At 37.1% G+C, this 20500-nt stretch overlaps 1 protein-coding gene across 2 annotated transcripts in view; it reads left to right on the top strand.

Annotated features, from left to right (window-relative positions):
• The window catches only part of LOC107092761 (G protein-coupled receptor kinase 5-like), a 50746-nt gene extending 30254 nt beyond the window's left edge, over window positions 1-20492 (top strand). The window contains exons 2-16 of one of the 2 annotated variants that reach the window (XM_015387405.1): window positions 793-888; window positions 976-1088; window positions 9644-9721; window positions 10055-10152; window positions 10288-10380; window positions 13451-13514; window positions 13598-13738; window positions 13844-14034; window positions 14137-14174; window positions 14601-14690; window positions 15624-15832; window positions 15928-16065; window positions 16185-16322; window positions 16405-16532; window positions 16636-20492. In XM_015387405.1, coding sequence (XP_015242891.1) covers window positions 793-888; window positions 976-1088; window positions 9644-9721; window positions 10055-10152; window positions 10288-10380; window positions 13451-13514; window positions 13598-13738; window positions 13844-14034; window positions 14137-14174; window positions 14601-14690; window positions 15624-15832; window positions 15928-16065; window positions 16185-16322; window positions 16405-16532; window positions 16636-16684 — 1664 coding nt within the window. In that variant the 3' untranslated portion in view covers window positions 16685-20492. Of the gene's footprint in view, window positions 1-792; window positions 889-975; window positions 1089-9643; window positions 9722-10054; window positions 10153-10287; window positions 10381-13450; window positions 13515-13597; window positions 13739-13843; window positions 14035-14136; window positions 14175-14600; window positions 14691-15623; window positions 15833-15927; window positions 16066-16184; window positions 16323-16404; window positions 16537-16635 lie in introns of both variants that reach the window. The other variant, XM_015387404.1, reaches the window with a different exon arrangement.
• Window positions 20493-20500: the final 8 nt, after the last annotated feature.

Here is a 20500-nt window from a genome sequence, read left to right as displayed (position 1 = left end):
ATGTTTCAGGCAGCAGGAATGGAAAGGATGAGGCATGAATGCAGTGGGATTGATGGGAGAACTGCTAAAGCTTTCACTCACAGGCTCCAGAATGACGTAGCGCTTCTTGAATTCCTGAGTTATTACTTAAAGATGTCTGCTTGTCGTTTCCTCTCTTGCTTTCATGAACACAGTGCCTATCAAACTGGGTAAAACTTGTTGGAAAATAACGAAAATTCTGGTCAGTTCATTAAAAAAGATTCAAAGCGACATCTTTCACTGCTGATTGTGTTTTATTCTATTATGGGGAGCACAAACCAGGCAAACAGGATTGTGATTTATGGATATGAGATGTGAGGGCAGCCAAATATGAAAAGCACATTGGATTATTGAATTACTCCTTCAAAATATTCCCTTAGATGTCTGAAGATTTAGAGTGATGGAATCCAGTCAGGCCTGAGTTCTTGTGGAAAAGGAGCGGGTCAGAAGAGACTTTCTGTCTGAGCGAACGCAAACACACAAACACACACACTCCCACTAAACACACACACTGTTCCACTTTCAGGGAAGCTAGTAGGAAAGCCACCGGAGAAATTTACGGAGGAAGTGAGACGTAATCTATGAATTATATATACGCACTGAGACTGTGATTTCATTCAGGGGAAAGCCCATTCACTATCCTGCCCTCCCCTCCCTCTCTTTCTTCCACTTCTGATTGGTCCTTACCGTTTTCCCTCACTGGTAAAAGTTAACATGGACAACTTTAAGAATTCCTACCATTTTAATGTCTGTTTCATTTGTGTGTCGTCACAGGTGGAGGTGGGAAACGGAAAGGCAGGAGCAAAAAATGGAAGGAGATCCTTCGCTTTCCCCACATAAGCCAGTGTGCCGAACTGGGAAAAACCATCGGTACGTTTTTCTGCCTTCTTTTCATCTGAAGAGGGCGTAATTAAGTGTTAGGTTATAAGTTTATTTGCTTTTTTTTAATCTTTCCAGACAGGGATTATTCCAGCATCTGTGACAAGCAGCCCATTGGACGGCTTCTGTTTCGTCTTTACTGTGAGACCAAACCCAACTTGCAAAGATGCATCCAGCTGCTTGATGCAACGGTACACCTATACACACATTCAGAGTCGCAATTGACTTTTTAATTTTTTTTTTTAAAGCAATTGTGCCATCCTTTGACATAACAGGGCCCTGGGTTAAAAAAAAAATAAAAATAAACACAGTATTCAAATAAAAGAAACATAGTGTCCAGGTTAAAAAGCATTATACATTGCATTTATTTCAGAGGTTATGATATTTCTCAAGCTGAAAAACCCCCCAGTATAAACAGAATGAAGGGCTCAAAGTTATTCAGATAATTCATTTTTAAAACGGAAACATTTGGGTCAGGTTTGACCACTCTGAACATTAAAGATTATGATGTAGAGTTGTGTAATTTTTACTTCATATTCTGTCAAAATTGAAGTAATAGATGTGGAAAACTGCATATAAGACTGCAAAGCAGATCTTTTGCTACTGTTTGGCCAAAATCTCTTCTGTCTATGGACAAAACTGGATATGTTTTAGTAAAACTGGAAACACAGCTTCAGGTTATCTTCTGGTTCACGTTTTTATTTCTTCAAGATAAAAATTATTTTGGTCTCAAATAAAAACATCATATGCTTTTTTTATTGTTTCCATTGTTATATGATTTAGATGAATAACATTTTAATACTGGTTTTGTTCTGTCAGTTAGTCCTTTCTCAATTTTTTATGAATGTTAATTGAAAACAAAATAAAACTATTTTAGTTTAAAAAACAAAAAAAAAGTTTTTGTAGCAGTCCAGAAGGTTGTGGTATAATTTTGGTTTTGTTGCTTTATCAGTCTTATTATTACGCATGGTAGTAACTCAGTAACATCGGCTGGTTTCTTGGCACAGATCCTACTTTAAAGAGTACTGCATACATTTCAAAACATTTTTTGATGCACATTTGAGACAAATTTCCTGTTGACCTTCCAATTTTCTCCAGGTTTCTATTGTCCAGTCGTTGATTTTAGAAACACGATTTGAGGAATTTAGACGAGGTCTTATTCCTTTAATATTTGATCAGCTTTGAGTGTTTGATCTGTACTACAAAAAAACAGACCCTAAGAACTATGCTACCAGACAATTTGTGCTTCAAGTCAGAGCTTTACAAGCAATCTATTTTCCCCATGAATATTAAAGACATAAATCTTAACTTAAATGCTATAATTACTTCTGTATTCCAAAAAAGTAAAAAAAAAAACAAAAAAACAATCCACTGTCCTTTGTTTCCAAGTTTGAAGACGTTTCGCTTCCCATTCAGGAAGCGTTTTCAATTCAAAATGTCAGGAACAGCGTTGAGTTCGAGGTTTTATACAGTAGCCCATCAGAGCCTTGATATCTTCAAACTTGGAAACAAAGTCCAGTGAATTGTTTTTTTTTTTTTACTTTTTATGAATGACTATGACCTGGATGACTGATAACCTTCACAACACAAATTACTTCAGTAGTTTTTATGATTATAAGCACTCCTATGTCCATTTGGAGGGTGTCAATTTGAGTTGATCTCTTTGCTTTAGAGCTCATGAGCAAACTACTAGACTCAGCTTCCATTCAGTAAATTGTGAAAAATTGGGAATGGATGAAATGCCCAAAGATGCTCATGGTTTCCCATTCTGTTATTTCTTCAAATGTCAGCAGCAAATTAGAATTTTACTCAGACTCAGAATAAAACATTTTTATATTTAATGATCCAGGGTCCCTGTGCAGGCAAATTTTTTAATTTCATGGAAATATATATATATTTTTCAGATTTTATTTCTTTTCCCTAATGTCCTTCTTTATTCATTTTCCTCCTTGCTTTACTTCTTCTGTTCATCCTCAGTTCATTTCTTGTTTCCTTCCCTTTTTTCCCTTCTTTGTGTCCTTTCTTGTGCTCTAATTGCTCCTCATTGTCTTGAGGTAAAGTCATGTGTAAAGTCACCTCACTGTTAAAATATTTCTCATAAAGTCATGGCGAATTTATTAAAATAATTGAGAGTTTGGAACAGTATAAGATTTAAATGTAAAGATTTGGAGGATTTGGCAAACGCTGTTTATGACGGACACCTTTCTGCATCAGTATGTCTCAAAGTGGTGTTTGCTTTCATGGAGGGACGGAGGGGAGCAACATGGTGTTCGTGATGCAAGCGAGACCCCCCCACCCCCTAATAGATGGGCCTTTTCCAGCATGGCTCCGCGTTGCCTGGCAATCCCACAGTAAACACAGTGGGATTCCTTGAGGTCCTGGAGTGTCACAGTGTGTCACACCAGCGTCACCAGATTTCCACTACAAAACACACACAGAGAGTCATGCACGCACACGAAACCCAAGAGCTTGAGTGGAAAATCGATTGAAAAACCAAACAGTAACTGAAAAATAGTTTTTGAAAAAATGATTGAAATGCAAAGAATAGTGATTGTTAACAGTGTTTGTTATCAGTAGTTCCACTGATATCATACACACACTGAGATATCCTGACAAACGCACAAGCCAATGGAGTCTGACCCCCCCACCAGCAACGGGTGGGGGGTCAGCCAAAGGGGAAAGGAGACGTCCCTTTTGCTCTTTGGAAGCAGTGGGGATCCAGCACATAAAATACACACATTCGCCCCCCTGTGATGCAGCAGGATTTTCTGGAAGCGCCCAAGTGCATTCCCTCCTCTGTTCCAAGAACTCTTAAAAACACCATATTTCTCTTGAAATTGAACATTCAGGCTTTCTCCTCCTCATTTTCGTCTCCCTTTAACTGCCAACTTGTTTCTAAAATGTTTTAAAAAGCACGGCATCTAGATTGCGTAACATGTCAAGCAAAGCTCATAACTGCACACGGCTCACAGGAGTGTTATCCAATCACTCCGTATACACGGATCCGCTCTGCCGTAACCACACTCAGACCTGGCTTATTGAGTGCCGCAAATAATGCCCAACAAAGAGCGCAGCGTCAGAGTTGGTCACATGGGCTGGGAGAGGAATTAGCTTCTGCGTGTGTTTGAAATAAATGTGTGTAAGTGGTTTCCCACTCGCAGAGGTGGTCGCTTATAGGAGTGGGTGTTTAAAAGAAGGCAGAGTAAGGGAGGGCGAGGGTTGTTCTGGGAAACAATGCTGTCCTTTCTGTCCTGTCACATGCCCCACAAAGATATTCAGGGTGTTGATAGATAAAGACTTAAATGTGTCATGTGGGAAGTATTTAGTCTAGACGCAGAGTAAGAAGTGGGGAGGGGGCAATCGGGGTAAACGACCAAGAAATCTGCCTGTTTAAGTAATCAGAGCTCTACATTGCTATCTGAACAGGTCACTGAAATGGTGCTTAAATGACTGACATGTAGCTCAGCTTTTATTCATTAGGGTTGACCTTTGCTGACCTTTACAGAGATGTTCACAAGCAGTTTAGATAAAAAGTGGTTTACACCTCAAACCAAACATTTTTGGTTTCAATTAACAGCTATAATTTGAATTAAAACAAGTTGCTTATTTTCAACTTTTTTAGGTGTTAAAATATAAACTTGTTTCCAAGTTTACATATAACAAGTTATTGATTTTACATGTCTGCAAGTACTAAATCAAAACAAAAGACAGATTATGTAACATCATACGATGTATCATACAATGACTGCTGGAGATAGGAACCAGCACCTGTATGATTAAAACGGCTTAAGATTAGGGCTGCAACTGATGTTCATTTTGCTAATCGATTAATCTGTCGATAATTTTGCTGATTATTATTCTGCCTATATATCGTGACTTTCGGGTGCCCAATATAATATTTTATATATATATATATATATATTTTTTTTTTCAGTTCCTAGTATTGATTTTTTTTTTTAAAAACAAAAGATTTTCACCTAATAAAATGAGGGGGAAAGGGCTACTTCTTCACCTCCACTCTGGCAGATTGAACTGACTCAAACTCCAAACAACATGGATGCCAAAATAACTAGATTATATATATCTTCTGACGAATATATACAGCACATTCTTTTTTATCTATACATTTAATTTTGAAAGGTGGGAAAAATATCTCAATATATTGTGATTATTGCAATATCGTGATAATATCATATCGTGACTCAAGTATTGTGACACATATCGTATCGAAACACCCATGCTAATACTTACCAAATGGATAGCAAAACTTGCTTAAAGAAGATTCCTTACAAGGGAAATTTAAAGTTTCCCACTTAAGGAGCATTTTTTTTAAATCTTAAATGCAAAATGTTTATACATTTTTTTTTACAATTTTGTTTAATAACTGCTCTGGTTGTGTTTCTCTGTCAGCTTTAGGCTTGGTTTAGAGTCTGTATACTCCAGTTAACGATTAATCAAGTACTAAATCAGTTGACAATTATTTCAATAATTGATTAATCATGATTGTCTTTGCCTTAGTTAAGATAATGGTTGAATTTTCAATAGAAAAGCAGCTCTAACTCACATATAAAAAAACTCAAATCTTTATTTTATGCATACTTGAGACATAAAGCTTGCTAAGCTTAGCATTGCTGACTGTAAAGAAAGATACTGGGCTGCATTTAACATTAGCATTTCATTTCTTATACGACTATGCGTCAGGTTGCTATCCATGATAGCATATGCTGATCTATATAGTTTTTAGTTTTTTGCAGCTCATTTTGTTTTGGGTTTTTTTCACTCTAGATTAACGTTTTAGTTTGGAAAATATACAAAACTGATATGTGAGTGGGCCAATAAATGTCCAAAATGTTATCAAGGTTAAGTTGTAAAACTGGTTTCTTAATTTTAACAACTGAAAGATTTCAACAAATATGAAAAACAGATATAGAAGTTATATTCTAAAAAGAAAAATAGGTCTTTACAACACTGAGGAGTTATAAAAACTGTCATTTTATGCTATCTGTAGATTTTCCATTTTTTTGTTTAACAATGTACATTACTCCCAGTTCTGGTGGATGTAACATTATTGTCTGCGTATGCTGTTGATTTAAAACAGCATATACGTTTGCCAATAGAATAGAAACATTTATTATTAGGAAGCTTTTGCAGATCTGTTTATTCAAATAGTAAATATTAACAACTAATTTTTTCTTAAAGCACTGCAAGACACAGATCCATTTCACATATTAGCAGCGCATTTCAGCACAATCCATGGATTAATGCAGTTTCCTATCCAGTTAACCCAAATTTTGTCGTATTTCTAAAGGAAGTGCTGTTATATCTAACATTTTTGGCACCATTATTTAATTCCTGACTGTCAACATATTCATCCAGTCATGGAAATATTCTTCGCTTTGTCAATCATTGACATTTTAAAGAAAATTCCTTGAATAGCTTATTTGTGTCCCTATGGCTCTAAGTCTTGTAATTTTCTCTAATCTTTGCCTCAGTGCTTGATTTAAGTTAAAAACCTCATATTGAATTAGATTTTATTTTATCTGTTGGATTCTGAGTGCTGCCTAATGGGTTTCCTGTCTGCTAAACCTGACATGACAAGTAACCATGCCGACAGGAACGCTGTTTACAAGCAGAAGCAGCTGACTGAACTTTCCAAAGTTCAACAAATGTTCAAAATAGGACTGCCAGATCCCTGATGAGTTGAGGAGGAAACATTATGGATATGAAGCAACTCCAGAAGGGAGAGTGTGGAGGAGAAAGTTTGTTTCCTTCATCATTATGAGAAATATGAGATCTCTGGTGCATAGAATAGACTAAGAGCAAAACACTGATAAGTACTTAATGGCAATAAAGGTCCCGACATACTACTCTGTCTCGGAGCCTGTCTGACAACAAATGCAGCTTTATACTTTGCAGAGGAATGGCTGCCGGAAGATATTTCAAATCTCATAAGCTTTCGACTGCATGACGGACATCAAACACAGCTTATGAAGTGTTGCAGCTCTTCTCCAGAACAGTCCTTCCCATCCCATGACAAACTCCCTACAAATAAATGTCTCTTTGATCAGTAATTGAAGGAGGTGTAACAAAATTGCGTGATATTAAAATGTTATGTTATTTATTGTCATAAAGTTTCTCTTTCAATTAAAGCAATTATTTTAAATGTCAAGTGGTGAGGGCCTAGAGCTTTACACACTGCATTTGGAGACCTTTATTTTGAAGTTGAACTGGAACTATTCCTGGGTTCTTACTGTAGAGATCGTCAGGCTCGGACAAGGAACGATTTTCGGCCCTGGCGTTTTTACATCTACACCGGCCCACTTACCAAAAAAAATAATAAAAACTAGAAGCACAGACACACATGTGCGTCTCAAATGTGAAACACAATACGAATACACATTGTGGATTAAATGATCTATCTTCAAGCATCACAAAGACTTCTATAATGCAGTTTTACTGGCTTTGGTTGTTAACACAGATGCTACAGGGACTGCTGCTGCGTAACGTCCACAGTTGCACGCTTTTTGTCCCGAATCTTCTCCGCTCCCCATTTCTTCTTTTTGCCAACCCTTTCCATTATTTTTAGCCCATCCACTGAAATGAAAATATAACCGAAGCAACATCCACAGCATCCGTATTCCCATGGAGCAGTGCCACTCACCACATCAACAGGGTTGCCAGATGTCACTGACTCATGTTTTCCAGCCCAAAAAAATTTCATAAACCGCCTGAATATACGAAATCTCGCCCAATTTGAAGCAAAGTCTATTGATCTCTTAGGCCATAAATTTAAAGAAAAACAATTTTTAACCATAGACAGCCATCCTAAACTGCCAGATTGGGAAACATCCCAACCTGGCAACAATGCATGTAAGACGGGAAACGTTAGCCTTTAGATGCAAAACCCCATCATGCACCGCAACTTAGTTTGGTTTAAAGAAAGCATTTTAGTTTTATTATATTTTAGTATAATTTAGTTTGTTGCAAGGATTTTACAGTTTAGAAATAGAAATAGAAGATAGAAGAAGGTGGAATAGAAGAAATAGAAAATTAGACCATATGCCAAACATCACAAGAATGTGCATGACGAGGAAGGGCGATATATATTGCATGCATCATTTAGGTAGTTAGCATTTTATTACTTCTTGAGCTCCTTCTGTTACATTCACAGGTAGGTGCTTTGGCTGGTATGATTGGGGCCGGTATGATTTAAGGAGGACCGGCCCTCGCACGCTGAAATTAGGACCTGGCCACCAGGCACCTGGCATCACAGATCCTAGCCTGGATCCAAGCCCAAGTCCAAGTCTGGACATCATGCTGGACAGCCATTAACACCTGGTCACATTGCAATGATAGTTGTGGTACCAATAGTAAAGAGGACCCTGATCTAAGGATCTGTGTTGGAGATTTTTTTCCTTTCAGAAAGTTAATTATTAATTCTTTTTAACTGCCTTCACTGTTGTTGGTTGGAAGGTTCTAATGGTTAGGTTAGCTTCAAGTTCTGTTGATTGAATCCTGCAGACTGCAACTCAGGGTGCTTGAGCAAAAACCCTGAGCCCCCAGAATGCTTGCTGATGGGATTGGTGAAATGAACAGGAAAGATTTTACTGAATCATGCAAAGTTGTGTTGAAAACGAAAGATTGTTTTTATCAAAAATTAGATAAAATGAACCCTCCTCTGGAGAGCTTAGTAGAAATCTTCCCCATGCTGGCTGTAGCTTTAAGATTGCATTTAATGAATTTTACCTATGATGATGAAGTACTCTTGCCTCAGAAACATCCAGCCTTTTCCTAAAGCCTGGTGTGTCAACCAGACTGTTGATCAATCTGGGTATGAGAAGTTTTATAGGGTACCATCATAAAGGTATTCCATACCAGAAATTAGTTCAATCATTCCAACGTTTGGTCTCTTAGTTTTCTTCACATTTTTAAAAGTATTTTATTTTGACCTTAACCCTTTAAAGCCAAGTACATATATCAAGTTTTTGGTATCTTTGCATCATCAGTGTGATATTTTTAGCTGCTTAAAACCCTGACACACAATCAGACACAGAACAGAAAACGTATAAAAGATTATACACAAAATTTATGCAAATAAATGATCTAATTTACCTTATAAAAAATATTTGTTTTTTTATTTCAGTTATCAGAAAGTTCAATGAAAAAAATGTAATTTTCTGTCAATTATTTATTTGTCAAGGCTTTGAAAGGTTAAGGCAAATTAAACTCTCATTTTCTAAACTCTGCTGTTTGTAAAGATGCTCTGTTTACTGTACTTGTTTATATATATTTTTCCAAACAACCCTTTGAATGCACTGATTATTAAAAATACAGATTTTGTGACACTGTAATATTAATATATTGTGATTATATAATAAGGTTTTAGAGACTATATCACATATGTTTAACTTAAATAAATGTTTTCTTTATTTTTCCTATGGGTCCAGTATTAACTGCATACATTGCAGCGCCAGGACTGCAGCTAGGTGCTTTTGCTGGAATTGGCTTTTAAAGGTTGATATAGAAGACATCAAGCATGATGTCTTCATTATGTTGGAGTAATATCCCTTTTATGAGAGATGCCACTGAAACTTTACTACAGATCAATCTATGGCAGTGCTTAAGAAATTCAACAGACATGTTGTTTTTTATTAAGTGGCAAATTGTTTGTTTAATTAAAATAATTCCAATATCAAAGTGTAGTGCAAGTTATATTATTCTGGGGTTTTTTTTGTTCTTTTTTTAGGAAGACTATGAGGTTACGTCTGATGAAAAACGAAAAAGCAGAGGGGAGCAGATCATCAAGACCTTTCTTTCAAAACAAGTAAGCTTCCTTAACTGGTATTTTCACACCTGTTATTAACTGCCGAGGTAAATGTTCACACTACCGTAAAAGTGAAACTCAACATTTGACACATTGATGTGGCAATCTTAAGAATAATCTTGATGCAACAATGACACGAGCCACAAAGAAAATTGACAAAGGTGCAAATATTTAACATGCTTATGAAGTCTGAGAGAAATCTATACTTAACATACAGGAATATGTGCCTTGTATTTTCTGCTTATCTTGAAGTGGTGCATACGTTAGGAGGTGATGGATTTGTGAGTGTGTGTGCATACTTGTGACTGTGTGTGTTTACTTGTGTTGATGCAGTCACCTCAGCGGGTAGACATAGCGGAGGGTTTTGCAGAGCAATGCAGAGAGAACCTCGAGTTCAGTCCATGTAAGGAGATCTTCGGCGACTGCCGCAAGTGAGTCGCCATTCATTCCGCCTCTTATCTCACATTTTTCTCACTGAATTTTGTCACATCACCAGATGTAAGATTCTGGGATTTTTATTTTTTTTTTGGTCCTTTTTAATCGATTTTGTATGTTTGTTGCACCAGGGCCGTCCATGAGTACCTGAGTGGAGCGCCATTTTCAGACTATCAGAACAGCATGTATTTTGACCGCTTCCTACAGTGGAAGGTGCTGGAGAGGTTTGTTGTGTTGTTTTTGTTTTTTTCTTTTTTTTAATGAAAAATAAAATGAAACCACTGAAAAGCTGTGATAATGAAGTTGTTGCAACTACCTACTTAAGGTCATATTCTGGCTGTATATTGCATTGCATTTTTTTTTTTTTTCTAAAATAATTGCAATATTTCGAAAAACAATGGGGGGAAATGCACAAATTTACACTGCATCCAACAACCCATTACATTTTTCGATAAAATGATAAAGCCTTGAAATCACCTTGCAACAGTATAATGCCACACTAAGAAATTTAGAGAAATCCATAATGATTCATTTTTACCATCCATAATCTAGTATAGTCGGTGGAAGTAGTTGAGGTGAGGAAGGTGGAGGAGTTGTGATGCTGTCGGCCAATTTATTCCCTAGGATCCTGACCACTGTATTGTAATTTATAACATCATGGAGTCTTTAGAATACTGGGACAAACCTGGTAGCTTCAATCTACTGGGACTTTTAGAAAGTATCAACAACAGCTGTACCAATTATTGCTGCACATATGAATTTGTTGAAATAACTCGACTAAATGCTTAGTTACACTTAGAAGAAATATTCAGACAAATTGTTAAGTTTCACTTTTCTGTGTTGCTTTTTGATGTTCTGCTCAATTTTGTCAACATTGTAGTTCCTACATGTATGGATCTATAAATTACACAGATGGGATGAAACTCACCGTTGTGGAAATTGGTCACAGAGTCTGTGCAAAGTATTCATTGAATTTCTCCTATTAGCCAAAAATAGTTAAAAACAAAAAATAACTTGTAAACTGTGTTAACTTTCTTCTATGGTTGTCAGGATCTGCAAATTAGGTTTTAATTTGTATCCTTTATGCTTGCCATATTCTTTTTTCTTTCTTTTCACTCGTCTCTCAGTCGCAGCCTTCTGTTAATCAGTAGTTTCTCTCATCCATGTCTCTTATTTTCCTATTGTTTGCACCAGTTTTTCTGCACTGCTTAAGCCTTTGGTTTTAAAGGCACCTACTGCAGAGGCTAGGCACTAGTATTTATTCAGTCCATACAATGAAGTGTGTTACTTTGGAAGACGTTTTAAATATTTGTGTTAAATTCTTTTATTTTCAAAAAAAATTTTTTTATTTGTACTATTAATCCTTCCTTTTTTACATAAATGACTCCTGGCTGCTGTATGTAGGGATGTTTGAACACTGCTTTTTGGTTTTTCTTTGATAATATATATTTTTGCCAACAAGATTCTGTCAAACACAAAAAGAAATTCACATTTTGGAAAAGACTAAAAACCTAAGGGCCTTCAGTTTATCCCCTCACACCCCCACCATGGACTGTTCTCCCTGCTGCCCTCTTTGAGAAGAGGCTTCGCAGCATTTAATGCAGGTCCAGCAGATTCCGCAACAGTTTCTTCCCCATCAGAATGTTGAAATGTTGAGAAAACTCTAAATCATGTCACAAACTCTGCATCATACTGATAACACCAAACCGAAAATACTGCATATTTGCACCATTAATGCTCTGTAATTCCATATAAGTGTGTTTGATGCACCATATTTTTTCTCCCAAACGGTTTACAATCGATCACTGCTGCACTTTATAGAATGTAAATGTTAATTGCTGTCTGAAAGCAGTACTTAATGAAATTTAGTTTAGTATATAATAAAAGTTTTCTAAGTCACCTGTGGGTTAAGCCCAGTCCTAACATTGGTCTATAGAAACCTAAACCTAAAGTCAGTGGTTTTAGTATGTTTTCATTAAATAGACCAACGGATTACCTTCCAGCAATGGGTATAAAAATGTCTGCCCTCTGCTCCTGCACTAAAGTACTCTTTTGGTTTTGCAGTCAGTATTCCTCTGGTTCTCAGTCAATCTCTATGTCCCAACGCTTGTCGCATTAGCTCAATACAGCTGAATCTACCGGGCAGTTTAATCCAACAAATATTAAACTAAATGTATTATTTAGCAGTAAGCTATTTAAACAAAGCTTTCTTAAGCTGTTTAAACAGCTTTAAAACAGTCATTTTCTGTCCTGTGTATCTACTCTGGAAAGTCCCAAAGTATTGGCATGCTTCTAGTCTTTTCCACAAGCACATTTCTTTACTCACCAGTTTTATTTAAAATCTTCTGTTATTTCAAAGAGTTTTGGGAGCTGTGAACTCTTAAGGCTCTCAGGAGAAGTGAGCCCACAGCATCACTAATCCTCCTTCTATATTTACTTACTTGTAGATGGATGTGCCTTAGAGACTATTGTACATCTTGACCAGGGGTTCCATAATTTGAATGCTATTTATATTTGAAAAATAATGTCCTAAAATAAAACCAAGACCACAAATATTTTGTTGCTAATTCAGATCTTAGTGTTTTAGGTTTTCATGTTGATTTAGAGCCATATTTTGAGTATCCTGATTTTTTAAAGTTAAATACATATATTAAACATCTGTTCTGAACATGTCAGAGAAGGCCATTTATGATGATCTTTGGGGTGCAATCTTAATTTAACCCTTTAAAGCCCGATCCAAGAATAAAACAAAACAGAAAATTACTTTTTTTTGGTTTGAAGTCCTTATTTGGCCTTTTAACAAAATATGTAAAAAGAAAAAACAGAAATACATTTTTGATATTAATAATTTATTACTATGCGATAAGTCAAGTTTATGTTTTGTGTAGTCTTCTACTGGCTGTTATCAGGTATATCTGATTGTGTACAATAGGATTTTGAGCAAAGTTTTTACCATTAAATTATGCAAAAGGTGTCAGACGCAAAACATTTCAGAAACTGTATGTATCAAATATGATACATTTGGCATTATAGGGTTAAACATATATATATTCTCCAGGATAGAAAATGTTTTTTGCAAAACACATATCGAGGTCAGTTTAAAGTAGACAGCAGGCTTTCAAGGCAGCATTGATCGTATCTGTGTCTGGAAAGTGAAATTAGGCACAAGAAGCTCCACCCTTTGTACAGGAAACAGAGTCAGGATGGTATTGAGTTCTGCAGATAATATCTCAGCCCTGATCAATACCATATGACCATTTATTAATGGATTTTGCTGTATCTGTGTTCTATCAGGCAACCAATCACTAAAGACACATTCAGACAGTACCGAGTGCTAGGAAAGGGGGGATTTGGAGAGGTAAGAGGATCAGTTTGGTGCTGGATCTAAAATATAAGGATTTTGCTGCAACACACAGAATGTACTCTTGTTCTTCTTCCCAGGTGTGCGCATGCCAGGTCAGAGCAACAGGGAAAATGTATGCCTGCAAGAAACTAGAGAAGAAGAGAATCAAGAAGAGGAAAGGAGAATCCATGGCCCTGAACGAGAAACAGATTTTGGAGAAAGTCAACAGTCGGTTTGTTGTGAGTAATAATACATTTCTTAATGCATATATTTTGGATTTTATCTTTGAATATGTTCTAGCGCAGTTATTTCAAACTATATTACGCGTTTCTGAATTTCCATAGGTGAGTTTGGCGTATGCGTACGAGACCAAAGACGCTCTTTGTTTGGTGCTGACCATCATGAACGGTGGCGACCTGAAGTTCCACATCTACAACATGGGCACGCCGGGCTTCGACAAAGACAGGGTCCAGTTTTACGCCGCTCAGATCTGCTGCGGACTCGAGCATTTGCACAGGGAATCCATTGTCTACAGGTATTAAACGCAGAAAAAGAGACGTGTTCATTGAACATTATTATTCCTCTTGTCGTGTGTGGCATAAAAAAATCTATTTATTACATTCTTTGTGACTTTTAGGGATTTGAAACCAGAAAACATCTTACTAGATGATAATGGTAAGTTTTGTTTAATACATTTGAGGTCATAATATAAAAGTCTTTGTATAACATATGCTAACTATGGGAATAAATGTTTAATCGATTTTGGGGTCTTTGGGGATGCATCCCAAAAAAACACACAAGTTTGAATTTATGTAAAGTTATGATCACGTCTAGATTTTAAAAATCATGTGCAATATGTGCAATATATTCATGCATGGACATTTTGTTTCTGTAAAATCATTCCACCTGAGAAAACAAAGGATGAGTAAGAGCCCCAAATTAATATGAAATTCATGCTGCTGATAAGTGTGAAAGCTGTTTACCACACTGATATCTAATAATGAGCACAGATCTACTTTCCATGTATTTGTTTTAAGAGCAAGTATATTTATGGGCTGTTTATCCACATTACTAGCGGATGTACCTCCTGTTTCACTGCAGGACACATTCGGATTTCAGATCTGGGGCTGGCCATCAAAGTGCCTGAAGGAGAGTTCATCAGAGGAAGGGTGGGGACGGTAGGCTACATGGGTAAGAAATGACGCCACCTTTCTACAAATACACCAATAAAACCCTTGATGAGAGTTAAAACAGTTAGGTTTATGCAACCAAGTTGATATATTTTAGATCTAAGTGGAAACTAAGTTTAACAGCTAAATTAATGCAGTTTTTACTCAGCTATTTATTATTAAGATAATTTTGTTCATTTGATTTTGGAAAAACAAAATACAATTTGCTTGTGATTTGGTCTTAGATATTACTTGAATAAAATAAAATAAAAAAATTATAACGAGGTTAAACATAGCTTTTTTTCCCTGACAGCTACAGTTGCTATCTTCTGCTCATTAGCTACCAATTCAATTCAATTCAGTTTATTTCTATAGCGCCAATTCACAACACAAGTCATCTCAAGGCACTTTACAGTTCAACCAGATCATACAGTGAAATTGATTCAAAGTTGATTGCATTGACTCATTGACTCGAATGACTCAAAATTGTAGCGACAGTGGAGAGGAAAAGCTCCCTTTTAACAGGAAGAAACCTCCAGCAGAACCAGGCTCAGTTTAAGCGGCCATCTGCTGAGGCCGACTGGGGTTCAAGGAGACAGAAGCAGAGATACAAAAAGCAGCTGTAAAAGGCGATGTTAATGTTTATGCTTCACATAAACATCTACAATGGGAACCTTTTCAACCACAATTCTTAAAACAGTTTTGCAAAGTTTTTAAACATATTCATAATAAAAGCACTTATAATAAATGAGAATAGTACAAGTTATTAAAAGCAATTAAACATTAAACATTATTATTATTTCTTATGAACATATAGTGTAGAATTAATTCACAAAATAAATAAGCTAATGTTATTATGGTTTAAGTATCATCGATAATTATATTTACAGAGTAAGATTTAAATACACATAGATAACTCTTTACCGTCATTTTTAATAGGTTCTTTTTTTTCCAGCACCAGAGGTGATCAACAATGAAAAATATGCCATGAGTCCAGACTGGTGGGGGCTGGGTTGCCTCGTTTACGAGATGACCGCAGGAAGATCGCCCTTCCGTGCCCGGAAAGAGCGAGTAAAGCGTGACGAAGTGGAGAGAAGGGTGCAGGAGGAAGAGGAGGAGTACAACGACAAGTTTACAGAGGACACAAAGACGATCTGCAGATTGGTGAGACTGGATGGAAAGCTGAGTGGACAGACAGAAAGAGGTAAATAAATAATAAATAACCCGAGTGACTCATCTCTCGGCTTCTGCCCGACCAGCTGCTCACCAAAGACCCCAAGCAGAGGCTGGGGTGCAACGCGGACGGAGCAGCAGGCATCAAGGCTCACACGTTCTTCAAAAACATAAATTTCAAGCGAATGGAGGCTGGAATAGTAGATCCTCCCTTTGTGCCTGATGTGAGTGGTCGGTTATTTTGGTTTGTTTGGATCAGTGTTACACTTTCTGTTTAAATGAACGCTTCTGTTCATTTTCCCCTCAACCCTATCTGTCTCCTCCGGTCATTGCCCTCTCCCAGCCTCGGGCAGTGTACTGTAAGGATGTTTTGGACATAGAGCAGTTCTCCACTGTCAAGGGAGTAAATTTGGACCAAACTGACAATGACTTCTACTCCAAATTTGCTACAGGCAGTGTTCCCATCCCGTGGCAGAACGAGGTGAGCAAGAAATTCCTAAATGCTCCGCTCACTTTTCGATCAACCAGTGTTAACTTTACTTATTTTCTATTTCATCCTTTAGATGATTGAAACAGAGTGTTTCAGAGATCTGAATGTGTTTGGGCCTCAAGGAACAAGACCTCCAGATCTGGACTGGAATCAGCCGCCGGAGCCACCCAGACGCAGCCTGCTGGACAGGATCTTCAGGAGGCATGTAAGAAGATGCAAACACACACATACACTGATGATCCGGGGTGCTAAATAAAAATTAACCCATGCACCTCCCTCTATCTCCCTCTTTAATTCACAACAGCACCCAGATGTGTCCATCTCCAACAGCCGTGTGCAGTCTTCCAGTGTAAATTCTGTAGACTCCATGTCCAACTCTGCCCCCTAACGGCACAGTGACAGAGTTTGAGCTACTTAACCCGCAAACACTCACAAGAAGGGAAGGAGCTCGGAAGAGCTTTCCTGTTGCTGATTGGTCCGCAGCTGAAGGCCTGAGCAGCAGCTGGAGACAGCCTGTCTAAAAGCTTAAATGGTCGGCCCACGGGTAGGGAAGGGAGGGGAGGGCACAAGGGGGGTGGATTGACCGGGCCCTGAGATTCTGGGCATTAGTAGTAGGACACTCGATGTTGTGAAGATGTGTGGAAATATTCAGACAAACTTTACTTTCCCTCAGGATTGTTGGACTATAGAAAAGAGCCACTGTTGTTGTTCTTGTACCGGAAGAGGATAGATGACAAGCCGATATTCAGGGGATTCACTGTATAATAAAGACCACCACAGGGAATAGGGGAGGGGGGGCGGGGTCTGGGGTCAGTGAAATTTGTTTCTCCAAAAAAAGAGAGAATTTTTTTTTTTTTTCCTGTCATTTCAGTCATGTACTTTCTGGCCTATATCCTGTACCAACATCTCTCTCATCCACCCCCCACCTCCCCCTTTACGTGTCACCATCTGCACAACTCTTAACTTATTCCTTCTCCATATTTCACCTTTCATACCTCAGATCTCTCCTAAACATTCAGAGCATGTCACCATAGCAACCTCAGTAACACATTGTACATTGCCTTTGCGTTCACTCAGGCCAAAGATTGCAATTCTAGTTTTGTGATTCTGTTGTCATGTTCAACTGTTGGTTTTTGGAAGGCCTTTAGCTGTTGTGTAGAACTACAGAAGGATCAGAATGTGGGATCCATTTTAGAGTTTTCTTTAAATATGAACCTGCAGACATATCATAGAGCTTAAAGCACCCCCCCCCACACACACACACACACACACAGACACATAGCACAGTGCCTTCCAAAATTTTTCATACCTCTTGAACATCATAGTTTATCACGTTACAAACGTTTTTTTTATTCATTTAGAACTGAAAAATCTAAAAAGTGTGGCAAGCATTTGTATTCAGTCCATCAGTAAATACTTTGTGAAACCACCTTTTTTTTAAAACACTTTCTGACTCTTCCGACTATTAACAGAATAATACTTTTATTTTTGTTTTATAATCAGAACGCATCTATATGTTTTTGAATAGCTTTTTTTTTGCCAAAGATTTTTTATTGTATTAATGTCTTGACTTTAACTACGGTAGGCCATTCTCTCACATATCTGTTTTGATCTAAACCATTCCATCGTAGCTCTGGTTCTTTTTTAGGATCCCTGTCAAGTCCACTGTTTTCTTCCAGACCTGCTCTGTATTAAACTCCACTCATATTCTCGTTAACTCTGCCCTTGACAGTTCTGGGATAGGGGTTAAAGGGTAATGTGAAGAGATAGCCATAGCTGTCAACTCTCCCATTTTGGTCAGGAAGCCACTGTATTTTCCCCCTATTTCCTGCCGTTCTCCAATATTAGCAGTCTCCTGTATATTTCCCTTATTATAGTAAAAATTCTGTCTCCAAATGTAACTGTCGCTAGGATTGCAAAAGTCAAAATCGTATCACCTTATTGAAGTTTGAAATTGGTTGACAAGTGTTTATTTTAGATTTCTTGTACACATTTCTTAAAATATAATTGATACTGAAGCTTGACTGGGGTATTCTGACGGCTCAGAGCAGATGTTGAGAGCCATGAAATTTCCACGTTTTTACCTCCAAAACTTGACAGGTATGGTGATAACGGCTGCAAATTTCTTTGGACCATTCTGTTTAATGAAATTTTGTGTGGTAGTAGAGGTTTAGAGGGGCAGGATGGATGGAAAAGAAAGACGGGGATCTGAGTTGGAGCTAATAATGAGAATAATTAAATATAACAAGAATAATAATATAGATATAGAGTATATAGATATGTATAATCATTTTCCAAATGTAGTTATCTTAGAGTGTTATAAATTAACAGAAGAAGGTAAAGTGGTCAGATCTCTAGAAAGATTAAGGTCTAAATATGCATTTTTAGAGCTTAAGGTTCATGTTTTGTTTCATCTGCCCGTCAAAACTTAAAAATTTCCTGTAGAGATTGACCAATAAATGTTTTTTTAAGGTCCATGCTGATTATTTGACATCAGTCTGAACTATTGAATCCCAAAGTTGGGGTCGTGACCCCACTTGGGGCCCTCCATCAACCAGAGTGAGGTCTTGAAATCCATTAGAGAAATGTAACTTCACAATAAACATTTCTGTTAAAGTGCCTCAAGATTATAAAGAATCACTTAAAAACTAAAAAAAAAAACACTTAAAAAACTAAGTAAAAAACCACTTAAGTTGATGATGTTCTTTTTAATATTATTACAACCATGGTTCAATTTATTTTCTTGAAATGTTTATGTATTAATCTATTATCCTAGATCATGAGTGGACAGGTGTCATTTGATGGGTTAGAAGCTAAATAATGTTGGAAACATGAAACCTAACCGATCCTAATATGTGCTGCTGATAATTACGGGGTGTTTTTTAAGCCGATATGCCTTTTTCTTTCTTTATGTACATCATAAAAAAAAAATTACAATATGGTAACAAATCTTAAACCCACAAAAAACATCTATAAACTGATCAAACCCATTAAAAATTAATAGAACATGGGGGGAGCGGAGAGGCGTGTGATTCATGTAAAGTCAAGGCATAGCTGGTGAATGCGATAATGAATCAATGGTCTATTTTTAGTTCGCTGGTTCTCCTGAAGATCTTTTCCAAATCTCTAAATGGGCCCTCAGTCTGCTGATGGACAGCCTTGGATCTCTGCAGCTCCTCCAGACTTAGTTCCTTAGTATCCTGTTAGTTATTTTTAAGAGCATCTTCACAAGTTTGCATTTTCGCCACACTCTTCATGTTAAGTGGATGGATTGAGCAGTGTGGTTTACAAAGCTGGGATAATTTTACAATTTCAAACTGATTCACTTCTTTATTTGTTTTTTTGTTTTCAAATTTTTATCTAATAAACCTCAGAGGCCTTTACAAAACTTGCATTTAAACTGAGTTTACATTCAAAAAGATGGACTCTTTTTATCAATTACTGCATCTTATTAAGAGGTACCAGTGTAAAAAGGGGCTGAATACAAATGCGTGCCTTTTTTTTTTTTTTTGTTATTTGTAAAAGAAAAGTTGGAAACCACATTATCATTTTTCTCACACTTTTTAAAATCTATGTTATTTTGTGCTCTGTCACACAGAGCCCCAGATTCAAGTTTGTGATTGAAACATGAAACGAATGAATATTTTTGCAAGGCACTGTAGACAAACACACAAAGAATCGTGTTGTGTTTTCATTGCATGAACCCGTGTAAGTATGGACAGCTGTATCCCTTCGCTTCTGCATACCTCATTCCACTTACTCTGCACTCTTATACACAAATCCGTTTCCCTCGGTTTACAGTGTCACTTTATATTTGGCATTATGTGGAGTTTGAGAACTAATTAATATGCTGTACAGAAACAGATATCTCTTTTTTTTCCTTCCTTTTCTTTTTTGGGTAGTTATCTGCACAGTCCCCCATGGAGTGGAGAGGAACACATGCACTCAGCATGACTTACAAGTTGCACAATTTAAAATAATGTCATGCTGTTTTGTTACCAAATGAAAATGTTTTACCTCTGATCATTAAGGCACATTCTTGTATTGATATTGTCACATGCCGCTTGTTTTTTCTACACCCGAGACTGAAAAGTGTTCTTCTTGTTCTCCCTAGGCCTATTCCATGTAAACAATATTGCTGCATAACCATTGCTGTCTCATGTACAGTT

The sequence above is a fragment of the Cyprinodon variegatus genome, unplaced genomic scaffold (genome assembly GCF_000732505.1).
Source record: "Cyprinodon variegatus isolate N-32 unplaced genomic scaffold, C_variegatus-1.0 Scaffold393, whole genome shotgun sequence".
In the NCBI taxonomy this organism is placed as follows: Eukaryota; Metazoa; Chordata; class Actinopteri; order Cyprinodontiformes; family Cyprinodontidae; genus Cyprinodon; species Cyprinodon variegatus.
This window is presented reverse-complemented; position numbering and strand designations above follow the sequence as displayed.